At 35.9% G+C, this 21,966-nt stretch overlaps 2 protein-coding genes across 7 annotated transcripts in view; both read left to right on the forward strand.

The window, feature by feature from the left end:
• The window catches only part of WNK1 (WNK lysine deficient protein kinase 1), a 128,799-nt gene that overhangs the window by 73,177 nt on the left and 33,656 nt on the right, over positions 1-21,966 (forward strand). For 4 of the 6 annotated variants that reach the window (XM_058191389.1, XM_058191392.1, XM_058191390.1 and 1 more), the window contains 9 exons: positions 2,016-2,203; positions 13,053-13,124; positions 13,972-14,115; positions 14,636-15,100; positions 16,469-16,522; positions 16,958-17,058; positions 18,927-19,089; positions 19,706-19,822; positions 20,652-20,798. In XM_058191389.1, the coding sequence (XP_058047372.1) occupies positions 2,016-2,203; positions 13,053-13,124; positions 13,972-14,115; positions 14,636-15,100; positions 16,469-16,522; positions 16,958-17,058; positions 18,927-19,089; positions 19,706-19,822; positions 20,652-20,798 (1,451 nt within the window). The remainder of the gene's footprint in view (positions 1-2,015; positions 2,204-13,052; positions 13,125-13,971; positions 14,116-14,635; positions 15,101-16,468; positions 16,523-16,957; positions 17,059-18,926; positions 19,090-19,705; positions 19,823-20,651; positions 20,799-21,966) is intronic. The other 2 variants (XM_058191391.1, XM_058191393.1) reach the window with 2 other exon arrangements.
• LOC131202430 (uncharacterized) lies at positions 6,400-10,951 on the forward strand. The gene has a single exon (XM_058191395.1). The coding sequence runs from the start codon at positions 7,200-7,202 to the stop codon at positions 8,505-8,507; it is 1,308 nt and encodes a 435-aa protein (XP_058047378.1). The 5' UTR covers positions 6,400-7,199; the 3' UTR covers positions 8,508-10,951.

Consider the following 21,966-nt stretch of genomic DNA (forward strand, 5'->3'; position numbering starts at 1 on the left):
TTTTATGTTTCTTGTTCTTTGGCAGTTGATTTTCACATCCATCCTTAACAGTTTATTTACAACCATTCTACAGTTTCTCTGGTCCCTAATCTATGAGGTTTAGGACATCAAAGTGATTCCTGATGTTCTCCTTGAAAATGATGGGCATATGTTCAAGGCCATATTGTGGAAACTGGTTGGCTTTCTTCTGCTGCTAAAATTTAACTTGAATCTAGTATATGAGCAATTTGTGATCTATTCCACAGTCATTTCTTTGCTATTAATAACTATACTCTTGCATTTCCTTCTACCAGTTACACAGTTAATTTAATTTCATCTCTGTGTACTTCATCTCAAGATATCCATCTATATATTGGCATTGTTTAACTGTTGGAAGAATGTATTAGTATTAAAATATCATTGGATTGGCAAAAATTACTAATTCAGCTGGGGAATGGACACATCTAGGAAAAATTAATTTGTTCCCCTTCTCTTATGATGGTTTACCAACCAAAGCAGTGTGTTCTTTTATAATTATGTCAGAGCCACAAAATCTATGATTTTTTTTTTCTTACTTGGCATCCTTCAGCAACACACAAAGGCTAAAGGAAATTGCAGATAAATCACTAGAATTATATAAGCAAGAAGACGACCAAAAGAGGAAATTACACATTGATATCTCAGTTATTTTCCTCCGAATTACAGTTATCTCCCAAGTCCATGAAGGTCACCTCTAAACAGCCTGATACAACTTCTGATCTTAAGCTAGACATTTATACCATAAACAAAATAGTTATTATTGCCCAGGTAACTTATCTGTGAGATTCTGTAGGTCTAGCAGCATAACTATATAACTCTGTGTGACTAACAACCAGTTTATCAAAATAAAAAAAGAAAGAAAAAACAAGATAAAAAGGATCACCTGAAGCACAAATTCTGAAATAGTCCAATACAAAAGAAAACAAAGGCATCATATAACCAGTTCACAGAAACAGACATGTATATATTGAGTTCCACTAACATACTGGCTCTGACAGGGTAGGAAAGATTCAAGGTTTAACAGCCTTCTTTAAGGTCAAGTCCCTGACATATAAAAGGCACGGTGTCTGGGTTTGTTTTCTGATTCGATTGGAATAAATTGTAAAAATATTTCCTAGTAAACTTGCCTAAAGACTATAATTAAAAATATTCCCCCAGAGCTGAAGAAGAGTGTTGAATCACTATTGGAGAGTTATTGTATATCTCCTTGCTATACTCAGTCTGTTTTTGAATTGCAACAAAAAATTTTTAAAAATTCAAATGCCCACTGGCAGAAATCTTATGCTGTTATTTTTATTTGGGAGGATTTGAAGGAAATAATAATAACCATAGTAGTAATAATATGTATCCTGCAATGCTACCTTTAATGCCATCGAAGAATAACATCTGCCTATTCCACCCAGGTCCTTGGGAAGGACTTGCTAGGTGGACAAAAAATGCCAGATACCATGTAAACATCTGGCTGACAGTGTGGCAAACTATAGTAATAGTAATAAAAAGAATGGCAAGTGGTTCGCGCATTATGACAGTTGCAGCACCCCAAAATAACGTGATTGCCAATTGCTGCTTTCCTTGCTGGCTTCTTACAAGCAAAATCAATGGAGAGGCTTTCAGGGAAGTTTGCAAGTCTCCTCCCTCCATGGGCCATGTTGCCTCATCATCCATTCCTCTGTCTTCCTGTAACGCTCCACCACAGCACCTGATGGCAATGAAGTAGGAACTATGGATAATATTTGTAATTTTAATTATAGTAATGTATTTAAAATGTAATAATTACATAAGACTTAATAGTGTAAACATTTCAATGTCAACATCCAGCCTGAGGATCCAAATTCAGTTTCTATGTGCTATCTTCCTTCAGCACATCACATTCATCATATTAAGTGAAGTGTGTTGGGTAAGAGAGAGAGAGTGTATTCTTTGCAATTATGAGGCTTGAATTTGCCATGAAATTATGAACCTGTATCTAAAAATCATATGTACATTGTGTTTTATAGCTGATGGCACAGTTGACAGTGGCCAGGGTTCATCTCTCTTTAGTGAATCATGTTTGAGTAGCCAGCAGACAACTTCCTTCACTTCCCAGCATGAACAGTCTCTTCCAACACTTCCAGCCTCAGGATATTCAGTTCCTGTTGTCCAGCCGCAATCACAACAGCCTGGAGGATACCAGACCTCTACAGTGGTAAGCACAAAATTAAGCAGAATGGCAAGAACCCTAGAATCTTGTTCTATTTTCCTGGATGGGTTTAGACCTTAAGTTTTCAGTCTGAGGTTGATCATAGATAATATAGAAAACTGTGTGTGCAAGTCTGTAGCTTGCCTTTCTCTAATAATGCTTTAAAATAGGAAAATTCTGAAAGGAAGCATAGTGAACTGAATGTGAAACATTTGCTTACTGGCAATAAATGCACACACAGAGGTATTTGAAGCTATAGTTAAGTTCAAGCATTGTTGAATTGTGGGTGGAATAAAAATCATGGGATGGAGTTTCTGACTAAATGATGACATTTATAAAACACGTGTTTTGTGAATGTGTTGTAAGTTTTTAATTGCAGCTAAACAAGGTAAGAAGTATTAACCATTATAGAATGCTGCATGTAACCACTTCAGTTTTAAGTGAACCTTATGTCTCCGTTTATTTATAGCTCCCTTTTAATTGCTTATGGGCACAGTTACCTTTCCTACTTCATGTGTTCATTTGTGTTACCCTATAATTTGTATCTTTCTCTGCTGGGTTTTCAGAGCTGACATTGGGGGGGTCTTCTAGAAGTTCTCACCTCCTATTCTACTCATTATACTTTTTTATGAAAAAATGCTACTTGTGGAGTCTGTACTGACAAAAATTATAACTGGTTGTAGAATCTGACCCATAGCCAAAGATTGCAACATTTGGATAATCATATATTCATTTATATCATATTGATGCAGGTAGTTAGAGAAGGTAATCCTTTTCTAGAAGAGAAACATTGCCATACATTTCAAATGCACTTATGAAGCTTTGTGCCCTTTTAATCCAAATGCAACATTTTAGTTTTAAATTTGGCATACATAATTTTAGTTCCTCTAATTCCATTCAAAAATATTCTTTAAACATTAACCCACTGAACAGTCTTCACATGCCTTGCTTCAAGGTTCAGTAATCATAAATAATACTAAGGGTATGTTAATAGTTCTTCTGAACAGGCCAGTTTCAAATGACAAATAGATTTCCAGGGGGAAAAGGGTAATTCAGTCTGTTTTGGAAGTTACAGTTTTAAGGAATCTCAGTGGAAAGAAAATAATTAAAAAGCCTAAAAAATGTTTGGTGAGAAGAAAAGATACTGGCTTCTGGAAGAGCTACTACATAACTTTTTAAAAACTCTAAGTTGGTTCAATCAACAAAATAAGTAAATTATCATCTACTTTGGGAATGTAAGCAGATTATAGTATCTTTATTTTCTAATGAACTCTTCTACCATATTGTTCAATTGTCAAATTTGTTTTTAATCTTAAAGTCTGAACATGTGCAGGTTATAATGTGAATCATTATTTTGTGTCATATAATTCTTAGCCGAATAAAGTTGTAGAGAGATCCTGGCAAGGCATTGTTTAGAAGGCCATTCCAGTTCGAAAAGAATCAACTGAAGTGAAGAAAAGTGCAATTTTAGAGGGGGGGAGATAACTAGAGACAGTTATATTAACATTTAATTGTTAACCCTTGGAAGAAAGAGCTCTTCTTCATTAAGAGCTTGTTTTCTATGCCTAAACAGAGTATACCTCTAATGGATCCCTTAAACACAACATCCTAATGGAGATCCTGAATCCTGAACTTGGAGCAGATGTTTGCTAACTATTTTGTAGTAGATTTAGTTTTAGTGGAATTTAATAGTCAGAGGAAAACCTGAAGACCTCTAAGGTGCATGTATTAATTTTGTTTGTGATGTCTGTCAAGTTTCTTCGTAACCCTATCTGTTACAATCAGTATCAGTCTTCTGCCATGATTATCTCCTTGAGTTTCAGCTCATTAGTCATGTCATTTATGCTCATTTCTTTGTGTTTTTTTTTAGCCTCAACATGGTTGTAGCATGTCAGTTTGTGCTTCCACTCTTTCCCCCTCCCTTCCCTTCCCGGTCCCTCCCAGTGCTCCTTCCACCCTGCCGTTAGCATTGTCTGCACCTCTTTCTTCTTCCTATCCTCGGACTACCCCGCAGGAAACTTTTGGTGAAAAGCTTTCCAAAGCCCTGGAGAGTGTCCTGCCCATGCATATCACCTCTCCACGCAACCAACGGCGCTCCAGCCTGCCTTCCCTCTTTGTCAGCCCTGTATGTCACTCTCCTGACACATTAAGATAAGTTACCACTAAATACATCCTGGCTTCAGTATTGGATTAGGATGAAAAAGGCACCATGGTTACTCTGTGCTACAGGAAAGCTAATTCCTCTCCTTTCTGAAGTTAGAAATTAATTTGATCAAAGCTTTGGGAAAACGCTTAAATGTATCACATAATTTATAGGAGCAATCTGAAAATGATTGTATTATTTCAAAAACATTTGAATGTTTTCTCAGTTTGGATAATATCTATAAAGGTAAACACTACAGTTGATTCTCATTATTTGTGAATTCCATAATTGCAACTTTGCTTACTCGTTAAAGTTATTTGTAGTTGCAAAATCAATAATTGGGCACTTTTGTGATGATTCATGGACATACAGAGCAGTGAAAAATTTGAGTCACCCAATGCAGACTTTTCAGGATGTGCTAATTCTGTATTTGTGATGGCTTTGTACAGCATAACTTCTGCAGACAATGAGGATCCTCTGTGCCAGGTGTTCTGGCAATCACATGGCCAACTTCCCTTGGCACAGTATGAAATGTTTATCATTCCTTTTTCCAGGATTTTTAAAAAACATCCCAGCAGTCCTGGATTTTCTAGCAGCTTCTATTTAAGCACTAACCGTAACATTTTCTCAGAATTGGCCCCAGTCAATTGGGTGCTTCTATCTGTTATATGTTAGTAATCCTGAAAGTAGTATTTATTTATTGTTCAATCAATAATTTACAATACATGGCTGTCCATCTCAAACAAATGACTTTCGGTGACTAACAATAACAATAAAACAGCAAAAAACTCCAGATAATTTGCAGCCAAATATTAAAAAGAAAATAAAACAAAATGTCAATAGAAATACAAATACGTATGTTTCAACAAGATTACAAAATTAATTCACAGGGTCCAGCAGACTTAACTGTTACATAAGTTTGTCTGGTGGTATATACATGTGTATTGTATGTGTGTGTGTGTTCCTTTTCCTAAGATGGATTTTTTAAAATACATTTTTATTAAATTTCATTATAAGATAAAAACATAGGAGAAACAAAAATTAGAAAAATAAGAAAAGACAGTAGAATGAAAGAGAGAGAGAAATAACTTCCAACTTTCTTTGCAAAAATAATACATCATCAATCTTTTGCTTCATATTTCACATTTCAAGCTAATCCTTTAATTACAAAATCATTCTAATCATCAAAATCTAAAATCAAAGTTTCTTTTTTTTCAGTTTCAAGCAAGTACTTGGATTTTTTTTATTAAATCAATTGGGGGAGCAATTAAAATATTCAAAATTCACAAAGGAAATGGAAAATAATAAACATTACCCCTATAGGCATCTATAACAAATAGGATCTATAACCAAATATTGTATCATATTATTAATCCTCTGATGCATGATGATTTTTTAAATCAAACAATACTTCATTTTAAACTTACTTGCACTGAAATACATTTGCTATAATAGTTTGTTTACTGTGTGGATAATTTTCGGGGCCATTTGCTTTAATTGCCTGAATAACATTCACCTGTAAACTGTTGAGTCTTGGGTGCTGTCTGAGCTTGACTGTTTGCAGATATTTTGGTACTAGACAAGATAATACCTTCAGTTCTTTTATTTGTCAAGTTGATGATTTCACTGCTCATGCCTCACTTCAAGTCATTTACGAAGAAGGTAAAATCATGTGTGTATTTGGCTAGACACAGTAGTAAAGAAGCAGAGCTTCATGTAGGCAATGGAAAGAAGGCAGAAACCATTTTTAAGCTTCATCTGTTCAGGAAGCATCTGCTTGCTCTACTATCATGGGGGCTAAAGAAAATTATTCTCAAGACTCAAATTTATGGATTTCAGGAAGGGTAGAAGCTTCCTCTTCCTTAAGCCTTTATGCCATATTGGGCCCCAGGGCTACTCCCAGTATTTTACACACTGGATTTTTTTAATTTTAGTTAAAAATTTAAATTTAGTTAAAATTATTTGCCTTATACACTGTAAGCCGCCCTGAGTCTTCGGAGAAGGGCGGGGTATAAATGTAAACAAAAAAACAAAAAAAAAACAAAACAGTAATGGATTTCTTATTTAATCTCTGGGTAGCAACTGGAGGTAAAAGTAAACCTCTTATGATTCAAGTTCAATATCTTGCAACTACATGCATATATTTTCTTGGCGACATACCTAAGTGATTGAAATTATTATTATTTTTTTGATAAGGAGAGGAAATTAGAATCACTTTCCTATAGTACAAGAAAACATTTTCCTCCATTTCCAAAGGATATGTAAGAGTAATTGTCACTCCATATTTTTTTTCTATGTCATAGGAGAATTTGCTGCTGCTTTTCCAGAACAATTGGAATTTTGATACATGGTCTCAATTGACCCCATTAGTATAAAGAAGAAAAACTGAGCATTTTAATTATATTGGAATGTGTTTAACAGAGTTTTGTAAGAGATAACATACCCATTCTGGAATAATGAAGTGCAACACTTGATAAATGTAAAGTGTTATAACTAGGTTTTGGAGGTGTGAAAACAATGAATAATCGCTAGGTTTGTTGCAGTATAAAAGTAGATTCTCTTCCTATTTAGAGAACTATTTCTCAGGAGGTATACTGTATTGCAAAAAAATATTTATTGAGAAATGATGGTTTTGAAGCAAATCTAACAAAATATATTTATCTTAATAAAAAGAAGGTTGGAAAAATGGCTTCTAACAAAAGCAAATATTCCTATAGACAACAATCTCTGCCACGGATGTATTTAATGGATTTGCATAACACTCAAAACTTTTGTGTTAAATTTGACCTAAGTGTAGCCATTCTATAAGGTTACTAAAGACAGCCATTTATTGAGCTGAAATGGTGATATGTTTCTGTAATGTCTGAACTACTTGTCTTGTTCATGTCAATACAGCCTCAGTCCATGATGCATCGGTATGGGGGAACCCCAGCATTCCTAGATTCCCAAGTAATTTTTTCTACCATTCAGGAACGGCCAGGCTCTTTCTCACCACCACCCACCTGCCCTTCGGGGGTGTCCATTTCTCAACGGCGCAAAAGTACTTCTATCCTTGAAGCCCAAACTTGCCATTTCCAGCCGTTGTTCAAGACCAATCAAAATCTACTTCTCCCTGGTGGTAGTCCAACAATTTGGACACCAGAGACATTAGCGACAATGAGCACAACTGCTCATAACTCCACAAGAGAACACATTCAGGCTAACACTGTGTCGAACTCTACTCAAACCTGGAATGATTACAGACCTGGACAAGCAACTTCGAAAGATGCTACAAACACATTGACCCAAGAAGCATTATATTTAGTGGGCATGCACTATCAATCTCAATTACCTGAACACTATGAGACACTATCCTATAATGCTCAAGGAACGGAGCCAAACCTGCTGCAAGCTCCTGAACCAAGAAGTGTACAAGGTGGCCCTCTTCAGAATTCTGCTTTTGAATATCAAACAGGGCAGACATTTTTGGCAAGACAAATTCAAAATTTGAGATTGGATTCTGGAATGAATCCATCATTGCCAGTGTCCGGCATATCGGCTCCATTGAGCGCAGACACCATACAGATGAATTTTCATCCAGTCTTTGTTCCACATTCTGCACCTGCTATACTCTCTCACAACGGGGATGGTCAAACAAGCGTGTTTGAATTCCATGTTCAAACTCCCAGTGTAACTGCAGGAGAAAGTACAACCTTACCTCAGTGTGTTTATAGAAATCGTCACACAGATTTTAACCAGGAGGAATCTACCCAAAGAACTTCACAGCCTGTTCGTCTTCAGCCTGTAAAAGAGGAACAGAGTAACTATATGAGTTCTGAGTTCATGATGAGTAGAGGCAGTTCTGTTCTCCAGAGCTGGCTTGAAGGTAGCCCAGGGCATTCCAGTGACTCATCACAGTTAAATTCTTCCGATACTGGTGATTTTCTGTCGCCCCCTCCGAGTGGGACATCTGTATCATATGCCACAGATTTCTCTTTTTCCGCTTCCCAAATGGCTCAGAAGGTATTGCCAGATTCACAGATCTTCATCCACTTTCCACAGGGAGCTTCATCTGAACAGGCACTCTCTACATTGGTTTCAACAAGATCACCTGCATTCTATTCTCAGGTTACCAGTACAAATGCTTCCAGATTTTCTTGGGTTTTTAGTGTTATCTTGGCACTATAGTATAGGATTCCTTACATTCCTTTCTCCCTTCCCAAGATACTCTGGTACTGAAGGACAAATTGTTTCTCCAGGAATGTGTTGCCTGTTGAAACCATTTCTCCTCCGTGGGACTATTATGTGTAGCGTGTATTGATCGTAAGCAAATCTCTGTTGTAGGGCTGTGTAATAGGCTATGGTAAAAAGGTTTTACTTCATTGCATTAAAGTAAAAATCCTGTCTTTTTACTTATCTGAAGCTAAGTTTGGAAGCTCAGGTAAGTGAAATTTATAGCTTCTTTTCACCATCTGAAAATGAAAAATCTGGGAAGTTTGGATGTTTTGAGATCTTTTAGAAGCACTCAAACATCATTGTTCATTTTTATAAAAATATTAATCCAGTATTTCCCTATTCAAATTGTATATTATGACTGCTTAATGTAAAATCAACAGAAATGATGGTTCACATGTATGTTGTGCTTATACAGAACATCCAGAGATTTTGAACTTTATAAAATAAATGTGTTGTGAATCCTTAATATAAATTTCAGGTCAACAAACCAATATAAAATTAAATAGGAGTAAGTCCTATGAAACTTAACAAAACCTATTTTATAGAGAGAATTGCACTTACTGATTTTATGTTTTGAGGTTATAATATTATTCCAGCTTACCAAAGACTAGGTTCACTACAGGTAGTCCTTAACTTATGGGCGTAATAGATCCTGGAATTATGGTTGTAAATTGTTGCGGTAGCAAGTTGAGGGATCATGTGACTGGACCACAGTTTTTGTGGCAGTCATTAAGCAGGCGCCATGGTCATTAAGCAAATCAATTTTCTGCAACAGAAGTTTCTTGTCAGAACCCCAAAATAAACATCAGACACTGGCAAAAATGCCACCAAAAGATCACAGTTATGTGACTGCAGGATGCTGCCAACGCCCCTAAATGGGAGTCGGTTGCCAAAGTCAAAAAATGTGACCACGTGATGGTGTGTGTGTGTGTGTGTTGCATCATAACTTCAAAAACAGGTTGTAAGTACCTTTTGGGGTGGGGGGGTCTGTCATAATTTTGAACAGTCATTAAGCGATCGGTCATAAGTCAAGGACTACCTATAAACAATATGTGTCTGACCTGTAAATAAATATGAGTTGGATTACATAATGTATCGCTCAGCTTCTAAAATTATATTACTTTGCACATACGATACTTTCATAGACGTATCATATGTGCAGATTAATGCAATTTTAGATGCTTTGCAATACATTATATACATATACTCAAATATAAAATTCTCCACTTCAACAAAAAAGTAATTTTGACTCCCAGTTTTCCATTTTCCAAGATTCTGCCTTCCTTCCCCATCTTAAGCATTTCAGGAAATTTTACACCCCAATCCATAATTGGCACCCATTGAAGATATGCATAAGGAGTAATAGTAGTGAGACATGTCCGCTCCTCTTTCTCCTTAATTAAACTAAATTAGTTGTTGATCAGTGTGGTCAAACTGTGACAATGAGACATCAAAACACCTCAGAAACACCTAAAACTTGCTTAATCAGACAGTAGAGGATATAATTCTCACAATAAAGTGTGCGAATTATACAATCTTCAGCTGTTTGAAAAACTATAAAACGAAGTTACAAACAACATAACATAACATAAAACATAAAACAAAGTTACAAACATAGATAATAATTTCCGCCCCCCTCTGGTCCACCGAAAAACCTCTCTCACGAAACCGTTCCCTGGTGCACAAAAGGTTGGGGCTGCTGCCTTATATCCACTTGCTATCCATTCTGTTGGGAAATTGTGTTATGTGTCAAGTCCCTTTTTTGGTATGGAACTTGTTTTTTTTCTTTCTTCCGTTGTTTCTATTACTATTTACTACTTTTTAAAATACATTGATGTTACCCAACTTGGTAGCCAACCATTTGGGAACCAACCCACAAACTTGGAGAATGAACCTCCGCTCTTATCCTCCATCCAAGCTACAGATATTTGCCACTAACACAAACTTTTTAAAATGTTTATTTTCCCTGACCCAGTCTTGATCTTAGGGGGGAAAAAAATCTGCCCTACATTCAGAATATTTAATTTTCTTCTACCCTTCACTAATTATATCATCCTTCATAAATATCAAAACGGTCATATTTGTTGATTCATTCTTTTTCCATGTATGCATGCACGAGTAGATATGCTTAACCATATATTTGAAACAATTCTTTTTTAAGCAGTGCAATATCTTTGGGTTTTCCAATAGCCCAGACCCTTTTTCTGTAGTTTTGTTCCCATCTGTCCCTTCATTGCACCTAACAGGATTATTTTTTTATGCATTGAATTAATTCAAAATATTACATTATTTTTCTATAGTTTTCACTGATTCCTCCATTACCATCTTTCACATTCGTAACATGTGGAATCACTTATATATGATTCCATATACCGCTTAGATCAGGGGTCTCCAACCTTGGCAACTTTAAGCCTGGCGGACTTCAACTTCCAGAATTCCCCAGCCAGCTTTGCTGGCTGGGAGTTTCTGGGAGTTGAAGTCCACCAGGCTTAAAGTTGCTAAGGTTGGAGACCCCTGGCTTAGATGATACCAATTCATGCATTTGATACACATTTCAGCCTTTTTATTCATATTTAAACTTACACCTTCCAGTTCCTGCATGGCCCAAAGGTGCTTTTTCAAAAGGCAACTGGACTTTCTTTGTTTTTCCTTGTACCATTGAGACAACCATAACCTAGATAACCTAGAATCTCCATAAATGTTTGCGCATGTATTCAGCAATTCCACATACAGTATCAGACTACTTTCTTTTTCATCTATTGTATCCTTCCTATTTCTTTTATTTTTGCACACATGCAATTATTTGTTCTGCTTTATTTACTAAAGCTTACTCTTTACTATTTAATTCTCCACATTCCAAGCAGAAATTTTGCATATGCTATGGCACTTAGCTCTGCTTCCCATTGTACCTTTGACCAATCGTGATTTTCAGCTGACACTTTTTAATAAGATAGAGAACATGGAGACTAGGTGACCAGCATTGGTCCTACCGGTGCCTCATGCAATGTTATCTGCTCATGGGATAAGAATAGTACCAGTTTTTCCACATTGTTGCAACATGCCATAAGTAGAAACAAGGGGCAGCTTTACTTCAAGCATGCTTTTTCCATGTAAGGTGGGATCTCTAATGTGGTATTTCTCAACCTTGGCAACTTGAAGATGTGTTGACTCCAACTCCCAGAATTCCCCAACCAGGATGGGAATTAAGTCCACATATCTTGAAACTGCCAAGGTTGAGAAATACTGTTCTGATGTAAGACTACTTTGCAAACTACTATGTGGTTACAGCCAATATAAATACATGTAATATATTGCACACTCAAACATGTACCTTGGCCCCAAAACATCATCTGTCTCTATCTAAACACTTTGTACTATTGATTGCTATTTTATTACTATTTCTTGTGATTCTAATAAGATCTGTGATTGGGGTGGTGTTCTAAGAATCTTGGAAAATGAAATGAAAATATAAACAGTTAAGCAAATTATATACTGAACCTTTCAAGATGGTCACATAATTATCAGGGCATATATTGCAAGATATTTCAAGAACCAGTGTTTTTCCCCCCTCAGGATGACTCCAGAATTGTGTTTCATGTTTCCCTCTTAACATGAACACTGTATGCTTGTTTAATAAAAATGCTTAACGTGCATTCCTATCTTTTCAGTTTAGCTAAAAAGATACCCACTTCTTTTATATAGCTCTCCAACCCTTTTCTCTCTTGCCACTCTTGTATTGCAAAACCTAAATTCTGTTTTTTACTTCTTTGAGAACATTTGTTTTTCATTATATATTGAGATACAGTCCAATACATAATACACATTTCATTATATGGGAATGATTGCAAAAGGTGGTCATTGCCATTCCAGTTTTACATCCATTCATAACTGTTGTTTTGATTTTGCTTGCTTACTCATTCAAACTTTGAAATTACTAACCCTTAGCTTTGGGTGCTTTTTCTGAAAAAACAACAACAGCTGATTCTTACAGTATCTTTGAGAAATTTCTAATATTAGATTTGGTAGAAAATACCATTATTTCACGTCACTAGAGTTCAGCATTTTGTCTTCTTGAGTGATAGATTAGGTTGATATAAATCTTTGAAAAACTGAAGGAAATTTAAATGTTTAAAATAGAGATCAGTAGCAATTTTCCTGTAGAAATTGAGTGTGTATATCTATTTCTAGCACAGGCTCTTTTGGGATTTTTTTTTATTAAACCCCACACACTCACACTCACAAACACATATTGCATTCTTATAATACTAGTAACTGAGTTTGATTACTGGGAAAATGCAACTGCTTTAATGCAACTGCAGATGTGTGCACTGTGAAATCCTTTTTAGACAATTGGGATTATTGCACCGTCCTAATTGATTAAAATGAAATGCTTTTCCGTTTCAGGGCAATTATTACTTTAGGTCATTATTGTTTCAATGTTCCCAATACAGAAATTGATGAATATTCTGATTCTGATTCTCTTTCCCTACTATGCAGATGCAAGGGCAGCCATCTTCAAATGAATCATCAGTGAGCGCATCATCACAACTTTTACAGCAAAATCAATTGGTAATGATGAATGAGTGTTAGCTGTATCATTTTGTAGATTCAGTGATATCCCTCAAAGTATTTTCATAGTATTTTCGGTGTTTTTCCTCTGGATTGATGTTCTAGATTTTAAAAAATGATATACTTATGGAAATACTATAAATTTAGCAACTGGTCTGATGCAACAACCAGACATTCTAGGTTTTGCACATTTTTCTGCTATAGATGCAGAAATATTTTCCACTTAACTCCACTTTTGCTTTAGTTTTTCATTTTCCTTAGGCATAGAAGCCAATTTGATGAGTTGGACCAGTCATGGTTTCTCAGCATTTTCAGTCCTAATTAGCATCCGGTTCTGCAGATAAAACCCCTCATTGCATCATGCATTGATAGTTTTGCTGCAAGAACTAGCAAGCAAAAACAGCTATATACTGGACAAGCATTAATAAGAACAACTATTGATTTCAGCTAAATCAAAAGCTGGTTAATTTGGCTAAACCTTCTCTTAAATTGAAAAAGGGGGACTTTTTCCTCCATTTCTATTTGGCTATGAATGTAGGTGTCCAAACAAAATGTATTGGTTAATTAAACAAATTGTATAGCTATCCAACTTATACACAGTATTTTAAAATACTGTTGCCTATAAAAGTTGATTTACAGTTCCAAATATCCCCAGTGTTGAAGGGCTGATTGTAGTTGTACCCAAGAGTATTTGAAAACTAGAACTTGCTCATTTTATGTTGGTGTCCATATGATTTCTGTTCATAGAATCCATGCTTGCAGAACGCACACCTATTCCAAATTGAGTATTTTTAAATGAAATCTTTCTGAATTCATTCTCTTTTTTTATTTCATTTCTTCATTTCAGACTACCCAACAGCCAACCACCTCTCAGCAGACTGGGCAATACCAAGTTCCACAGCCATCAGCTTCCACTGGAGCTGCTCCAATACAGCCAGTAACACAACAAGCACAAGTAATGCCTATGCCTCAGGTACCTGCTGGAACACAGGTATAATACAACTTGATATTTTTAAGCCACCATCTAGGCTGTCTAAAGTTTATACTTTTACTTTCATGTGGATTAAAAAAACAGACTAAAGATAACAGGATATGTACTGCGTGGAAAAATATAATAAAGGTGTGTTAATTATGAAGTTGATGAAAGAAACTTCAATTTATGAAAGGGAAAGACTTGCCTGCATGAGTTTGGACATGATCTAAAATTATGTAATAGGCTGGTTTTTGAAAAATGTAGAGTGCCTTTGGTATGTATAATTTTGAGAGTGTATTGGAACCAATAGCCCAATAATCTCATACTGAACATTCCTTAAAAATGGTCTTTCCTATATGCCTTTCTCCTTTACTCTTGGCTAAGAAACTTTCCTGCTAGTTTTACCAAATATATTTTTATGCTTTCTTACTAAGTAAAATGTAACATTTTTTTTCTTTCTTGGACTAATGCAGTAAGAATATGCTTTCTGCAACCCTGCTTCTTAAAACCCTATCTCTATTTTTCTTTACCTTCCCAGCTTCCTGTTTCTCAAACAGTGCCGATCATCCAGGGTGAATCACAGTTACCTATGGGAGCACCTTCCCTTGCTCAGTCTTCAGCTGCCCCAGTCATGTCTCATTTCGTCCCAGTTGGACAGCCCATACAACCACCACTTCTTCCACAGTTCTCGGCCTCTCAGATGCCCATGCCAGCACCTCATGTGTCTGTGGCTCAGCCGTGCTTCCCATCTCTATCCATTTCTATGGCAGCTGGCATTAACCAGCCATTGCTTACTCTGGCAACATCTGCTGCAGCAACTGCTATTCCTGTGGGCTCAACAGTTGTCCCTAGCCAGCTTCCAACTCTCTTGCAGCCTGTGGCTCAGCTCTCCAGCCAGGTGCTCCCACAACATCTTCAGCCAGGTGTTCAATCCATGGGATTGCCTTCTACTCTGGGACAAACTGCTGAAGTTCCACTTCCAGCTACAGATGCTCTGTACCAGGTATTTTGGGAATCAAGCAAAAGTCCCTCTCTGTAATCTCATCAGTTCCCCAATGTTTTAATTTCCATGAAAAATCTTGAGTATAGGAGCTCTGCTTTACATGGAAGAAGAATAAATAGGAAAAGATGGTTTATCAGTGTACATACAATCTTCTGATTTAAAGCTAAATCTATCTAAAAACTGGACCCTTTATTTAAAAAAAAAGCAGTAATGCTTTTATCTTAAAAAGTAGCATTTATTAATTAATAGTGCAAATGCAGCTACTAATGTCTAAAAAAAAGTTAAAATTACTATTTAAATTCCATGTCTTATTTCATGCTTAAATATAAGAAGGGATGTGAAATAATTCAGATGCTCCCTTAGAATTTCTTGAAGAAAGTGGCAATTTACTAAGATGATTTTTTTATTTTTGGAAATTTTGGCTTTTTAGTTTTTACCTCCTAAACTAGAAGATACACTCTACAGGCAGTACAAACAATATACTTTGGTTGGTTGGTTTTTTTGTTCTGGAATGTTCTCTGTTGCTTTTTACATTGGGAACATGCTCAGCATATTCTCTCTAATTTTAGATTATGAAAATACTGTATGTTTTATATTTTGCCAAACACTCCTCTAGAGTTAAAAAAAATGGGGAGAGGGAGGTCAGATGAAATGTAGAAGGTTGGTTATTTTTCTTAACTTTACCATGAGTACCATAGTTCATCTTGAATTTTAAGTGTTTGCAGCTGAAGCTCTTCTTTCAAAGAGGAGAAGTTGTTTATTACAGAGATACAGGCTGCATGATGGCTTAGAAGGTAAAGTTGACCCTAAGACAATATGCTATAGAGCTTCTGAAATAAGACTTAAGTTTAAACTGGTGGTTGGGCAAAAAAAAAACAACACTTTTAACAACCTGGCTTGCATTTTCTCCTTTCTTGTCTATTTCATACTGTTTCATACCAGTCACACTAAAAATAAGCTAACATGGCTTCCTCATTTGTCACAGGGCTTCCCACCTCGGCTACCAGCACAGTATATTGGAGACTCAAATATTGCTTCCTCTTCTGTGGCTTCTGCTTGCCTTCCTTCTGCAGTATTATCCCCTCCTTTACCCACAGAAGCATTGGCTCAGCCAAGCTATCTTGCTGCGGTAGGGCAGCCTTACATGGAACAGAGTGTTTTAGTTTCTTTGGGCAGTCTAGGAGGACAGGTTCAAGTTCCCCAGTCTGCTTCCACCCAGCAGACAGCATTAGAGGTAAATGGATGAACTGCATGTTGTTTGGAATGTGTTTTAGAAACAGAATTTCAGAGCATCAGTTATAAAGCGGGTCCCGTTTTCAGATTCCAGATAATATTGTATGTTAACTTTCAAATTAATTTCTCTTACAGCAGAATGTGATGCCAATGTGGAAACCTTGTTGCCCCTGGCTGTGCTGTTGGGAAGTGAGTGGGCCTCCCAGATGCAAATTACTTGCTAGTATTTCTCTCCTGGCTAGTAATGCCCTTTAAATAAGATACAGATTCTCACTAGTACCTGGAAAAAAAACTTTCCTCAGAACTCTTCTCTGCAGCCTTGTTATTAATGGAAGAGATTTGAATTACCCCTGCATTCTTCATTGGCTTTTCTGTTGCACATTCTGCTAGTAAGATTTCTGGTTGCATGGCAAGCTTTGATGTCACATTAATCTCATGGTTGACTTCTTGAATTTGCACGAGAAACCCTCTGAAAGTTAACAGTTTGAATTCACTTAGATGCTTTAAAAGATGTAGAGAGAGTGCTTTTCAAAAGCTTCTAGTTGCATAGATGATTGGACTGTGATATCAGATTAAAAGAAAGAATTTAAGAAGGTACTTGAATGTTAAACTTTCTCATTGCAGGGTACAACTCCTGGCATCACACAGATTGCACCTCCAGAGCCTCAGCCTTCAATACAGCAGCAACCTTCACAATCAACTCCATTAGTTTCTTCAATAGACAGGTAAATAGTAAGCTACTGTTTTTGAAAGATGGTTGTGATAGCAAAGAATCTGATTTTCTTATTGTCAAATTTGAGAATGTTTTTAGTTAATTTTGCATGTAAACTAAAACTGTGTTTTTCAAATTGGAATAAATTTTCTGAGATATTTAGAGCATGCAAGAACCCAATACATTCAGCATAATCACCTAATAATAACTTTACTGTTCCTCTTGAAGAAGATGAATCTTTCTTAAAGTAGATGATATCGTACAGTAGAAAACTGCATAGTATTTATAATTTATTCGGCTGTTGTAGATAGATTCATTTTGGTGCATGCTATTCTGTTCTTTAAACAAAACTCCCACTTCCTGAGTTTTCATCCTAATCCTGGAACAAAACATTCTGATTTTGTTCTGAGCAAAAAACAAAAACAAAATTAGGCTGTTCCAATCTGTTCTAAGTGTCCTCATTGGTTTGTTAATTTCTGAGTCATGATTAGCTCGAGGGTTTCTCCCCCCCCCCCTTTTAAATATGCTTCCTAGTTGACATTGCAAGTATTAGTTCTGTCCCTAATGCTCTTGGCTAGGACCAATGGAGCAAGGAGAAAAGGTTGTTGGAGAAAATGGCAGTTGTACAAATCACATGTTTAGGCTCAGAGGAAACACTGCTAATAATAATGTTATGGTTACAAATTCTAAGTTACTCAAAATAGTTTCTTTATTGAATGAAGACAAATATAACGTGTCTCAGGATAATTTTGCAAGATCCAATCTGGGTCGGTCACCGGGACCAGAGGTTTAGCCTTCTGAGCTTTCAGACTCGTGCTGGAACTCATCCTCAGGGAACATCTCTCTCACCAGACCTTCTCTCTCACACATTCTGGTAAGAGAGACGTTCCCTGAGGATGAGCTCCAGCACAAGTCTGAAAGCTCAGAAGGCTAAACCTCTGGTCCCGGTGACCGACCCAGCTTGGATTCAGCTTCTTTATTACTGAGCTTTAGTACATTGTTGTTGAGAGCTCATGCTAAATGCAAAGAGTATGTTGCTTTTGGTTTGCTGTTGCTTTTTGCTTTGTTGAGCAATATTGGCAAGAAGCCAATTACCTTCACTTGTGCTTTAAAGAGCCAGCACTGAAGCTTAGCACACAGAGAAGGCTATATTTTCCTACTACTGGAATCCATAGTTGTACTATATAGTAAATTATACTATATGATGTTCTTCGTTGGATTATTGTAATTATAGATTGCAAAAGGAGTTTAAGATGTTGCTTTCGTTATTTGCTGTGGGAGTTTTAAAAAGTAATTATAACATAGAGTCACATATGTAAGATTCAATCATTAATAGATAAATAACAGTATTTATCACTTCCAGATTTCCGTTGATTGGGTTATTGGTGACAGTCAGTCAAACATATGGTTGAATTGAGAACCCAGAATAAAAAGAGAAAGAAAGCTTGTGTACAGTTCTCATTATTCCTTTTGGTTAAATATTTGGAACATTTTGTGTTTTATTCAGTATGAAACACAAAAATCTCAAGAGATTTTCCCCCTACCCCAAATATAAATAGTTATATGTATGATAATAGAAGTTTTTCATTGTTTGGTTACTTGCCTTAATGAGAGTGACATGGCCTGTTAAAATTAAAATCTCTTAAAAAGTTATAAATAACATTGCTTGGAAAGCATTAGCTGTTAATTTATAATAATATATGTGAACTATATATTGCTATTGTTCAAACAACATTATTTTAGAGGAGGATGCTCTCTCTCTCTCTATATATATATATACTTGAATAAAGAAAAAGAACGACCCCACCATAACTACCTAAAACAAAGAAAAGAACTGTAAAAGCAATTTAGTATTGCTAACAACCTTTTTTTCTTTTTTAGTGTTCATTCAGATGTTGCCTCAGGCTTAAGTGATTGCAATGAAAATGTTTCAGCATCTAGTGGTAGACATGAAGGGAGGACTACAAAGCGGCATTATCGTAAATCAGTACGCAGCCGCTCTCGTCATGAGAAATCTACACGTCCCAAACTGAGAATTCTTAATGTGAGTTACCTGTTCGTGTAATATGTGTTGTATTGATTAAATACAATATAGCACTAAATTAAATAAATATAGCACTAAGTAGTTTACTCTGTCAAAGAAGCTGGTTCCCACCAAGACAGAAATCAAAAGACTACTTTTTCCAAGGGAGTAGGGGAGGGTGAGATTCAAAAATATCCTATTAGTATATTTTATGACCTATTGTAAGATTTACAAATATATACAATTGCAGTAGTGCTGTTGATGTTACTGCTATCATTGTAAAATGATTAGTGAAAGCTAATTATTTGTCACTGTGTGGGCAGATTTTCCCTTAACTGTTGCCCAATTAACGTGTGCATGAAATGCTACTTTGTCTTAGCTTTTAAGCCTAAATCACCTGTAAGCTTCTTGTTTTGTTAAAGTGTTCATTTTCTTTTTCTCAACGCACTTTAGACGTGGCTCTGCTTCTCTCCTGCACATTACTTTCTGAGCTAGAAAGAGGAGTAGTGTCCCATCTAGATGACTACTGCACACTATTGGTTAATAAATACTGCGCTAGATAACTGAGCTAAGCATATCTTCTGTAGTTGATCTTCTGTATTCAATTTGCATTTTGAAAACCATTCTGTTTTTCCAGGTTTCAAATAAAGGTGATCGGGTTGTGGAATGTCAGCTAGAAACACACAACAGAAAAATGGTTACTTTCAAATTTGACTTGGATGGTGACAATCCAGAGGAAATAGCTACTATAATGGTAAAACAGCTCATATGAGGACTTAGTTCACTGTTAGCTGCATTAGTTTTATTAACCTGCCCTATCAGATTTCTGTCTCCAAAAAATTTAATTTTGGTACATTTTCCTCCTAAAATCTATGCTGCCGAGTCTATTTCAGTTTCTACCTTCTGTTGAACAGTTAGCTTTTTTGTATGAAAATGGTTAAATCAAAATTCGGATGCAGGGATTATTGCCTTTTTTCCTAAACTATCTTATTTGGCAAACAGCTGCTTTAGCAGCTACTTTTTGAAATTCTGAAATCAGATGGTTACTGCGTTTAGTGACAGGTTTTTCCCCCATCATTACTAGTGTGTATTTGCAAAAAGATATAGCAACATTTATAATAAATGTTTAATATATTTGTATTGCTTTTCTTTTTAAACTTGTTAATCTTTAAAGGAGAAGAAATTAAAACAGTGATTTATAGTAAGTAATGAAAAGTGACAGGTGAGGAGCTCTATGCCAAATATAGATATATCTGGCTCTAGGGTTGCCACTGAGCTGCAGAAATCCATGTGATCACAAATGGGTAGTGAAGTGATACAGAAAACAGTAGCCAACTCAAGATAGTAGTTGCCTGGATGCTTACTGTCCAGAATTATAGTTCTGTTAATACTCAATTCAACTAGCATTTATGCATTTGAAAATCACTTGCCATTTTTTGGCTAGAAGATAGATGAAGAAAGTGTGTTTCCTAGAACGTTGTGTATGCATCTTTTACAGGTTTTCGAGGAGAGTATTGCTAATTGCTCCAGAGAATCATCCTGTAGAAATTCTATAATTACTGTAATTCTAATTTCACATGCAGGTGCAAAATGAATTCATATTAGCAATAGAGAGAGATTCGTTTGTTGAGCAGGTTCGAGATATTATAGAAAAAGCAGATGAAATGCTCAATGAAGATCCCAGTATGGAGGCAGAAGGCGATCAAAGTATGGATGGTATTCAGAATCAGGTATGGTTGATTTTGATGTCCTAGCATTTATCTTAAATTGTTTATTTCCTATTTATTCTTTTCATTTTTGCTAAGCAATCGTGACAAAAGATATTTATAATCTGAAATTGAACCATCATATGAATAATTGTGGGTCTCTGTCTTCTCTCCCAGGAGTATTGTCCATTTTATATCCCTTTATTGTAAATGTTATTTCCTTCCCTTCCTTAAGGTCCTTTGCTTAGTTTCCACAGGCAGGAATGTAGGCATAAGTATGTTGGGTGGCAAGTAGCCTCTAGTTTAGAAGTGTATAGATTTCAACTCTCAGAATTTCCAGCTACATTTTAAATTTCTGAAGGGTGAAAAACACTGACTTAAGAAGACATAACACAGAAAGGGGAAATTATGAGGAAGAAAGAACTACAAATTTAGTCCATTTTAAGATTAAAATGTAAGCAATTAAGGGTAAAGAGAAATATGATGGAACCTTACCAATCTTTTAGCAAAGAGGATAGAATGTCCCTCCCTCCATCTCATTTTTTATTGCTCCAACTTTGTGAATGGCCATTTCCTTTTATTTACTATCAGTGTTGCAAACCAAAAAGGCTAAGTGCCTAGGGAGAAGGCCAGTGAGGAAACTAAAGTTGCTTTGAAAATTGAAACATTTGAGAAATGTTTTTCTTATGTCAAATTTTCAATGATTAGATAATTTTAGTATTTGTTTAAATCAGTAATTTTCACCTGCTTTAGAGTTGTCCAGAACAGCAAGCTGGGTGGTATATAGATTTAATAAACAAATCTAAAGATAACAGTTTTTGTAGATTTAACAACAGTTAAAAGCAAAATATTAGATAAATTAATTAAAGTATTTACAATTGAACGTATGCGTATTTCAGTGATCAGAATTTCTGTTCTGGGGTAACATATATTGTAAGTAGCTGGAATATGGAGAGTCAGTTTAGTATAGTGGATAATTTGTTAGACTGTAAGTTTTAGATATTCCTTAGGCATGAAGGTCAGCTGTCTTTGGGCCAGTCACTTTTTTCAGCCCAACCCACTTCCTAGGCTGTTGTTGTAGGGAAAATTGGAGATAGGAGCATTATGTACACCATCTTGAGTCAAACAGAGAAAAGTGAGATAGAAATCAAATATATACATACACACACGCCTAACTAATTAATTGTTATGA

This window comes from Ahaetulla prasina, chromosome 7 (genome assembly GCF_028640845.1).
Source record: "Ahaetulla prasina isolate Xishuangbanna chromosome 7, ASM2864084v1, whole genome shotgun sequence".
NCBI classification, from domain to species: Eukaryota; Metazoa; Chordata; class Lepidosauria; order Squamata; family Colubridae; genus Ahaetulla; species Ahaetulla prasina.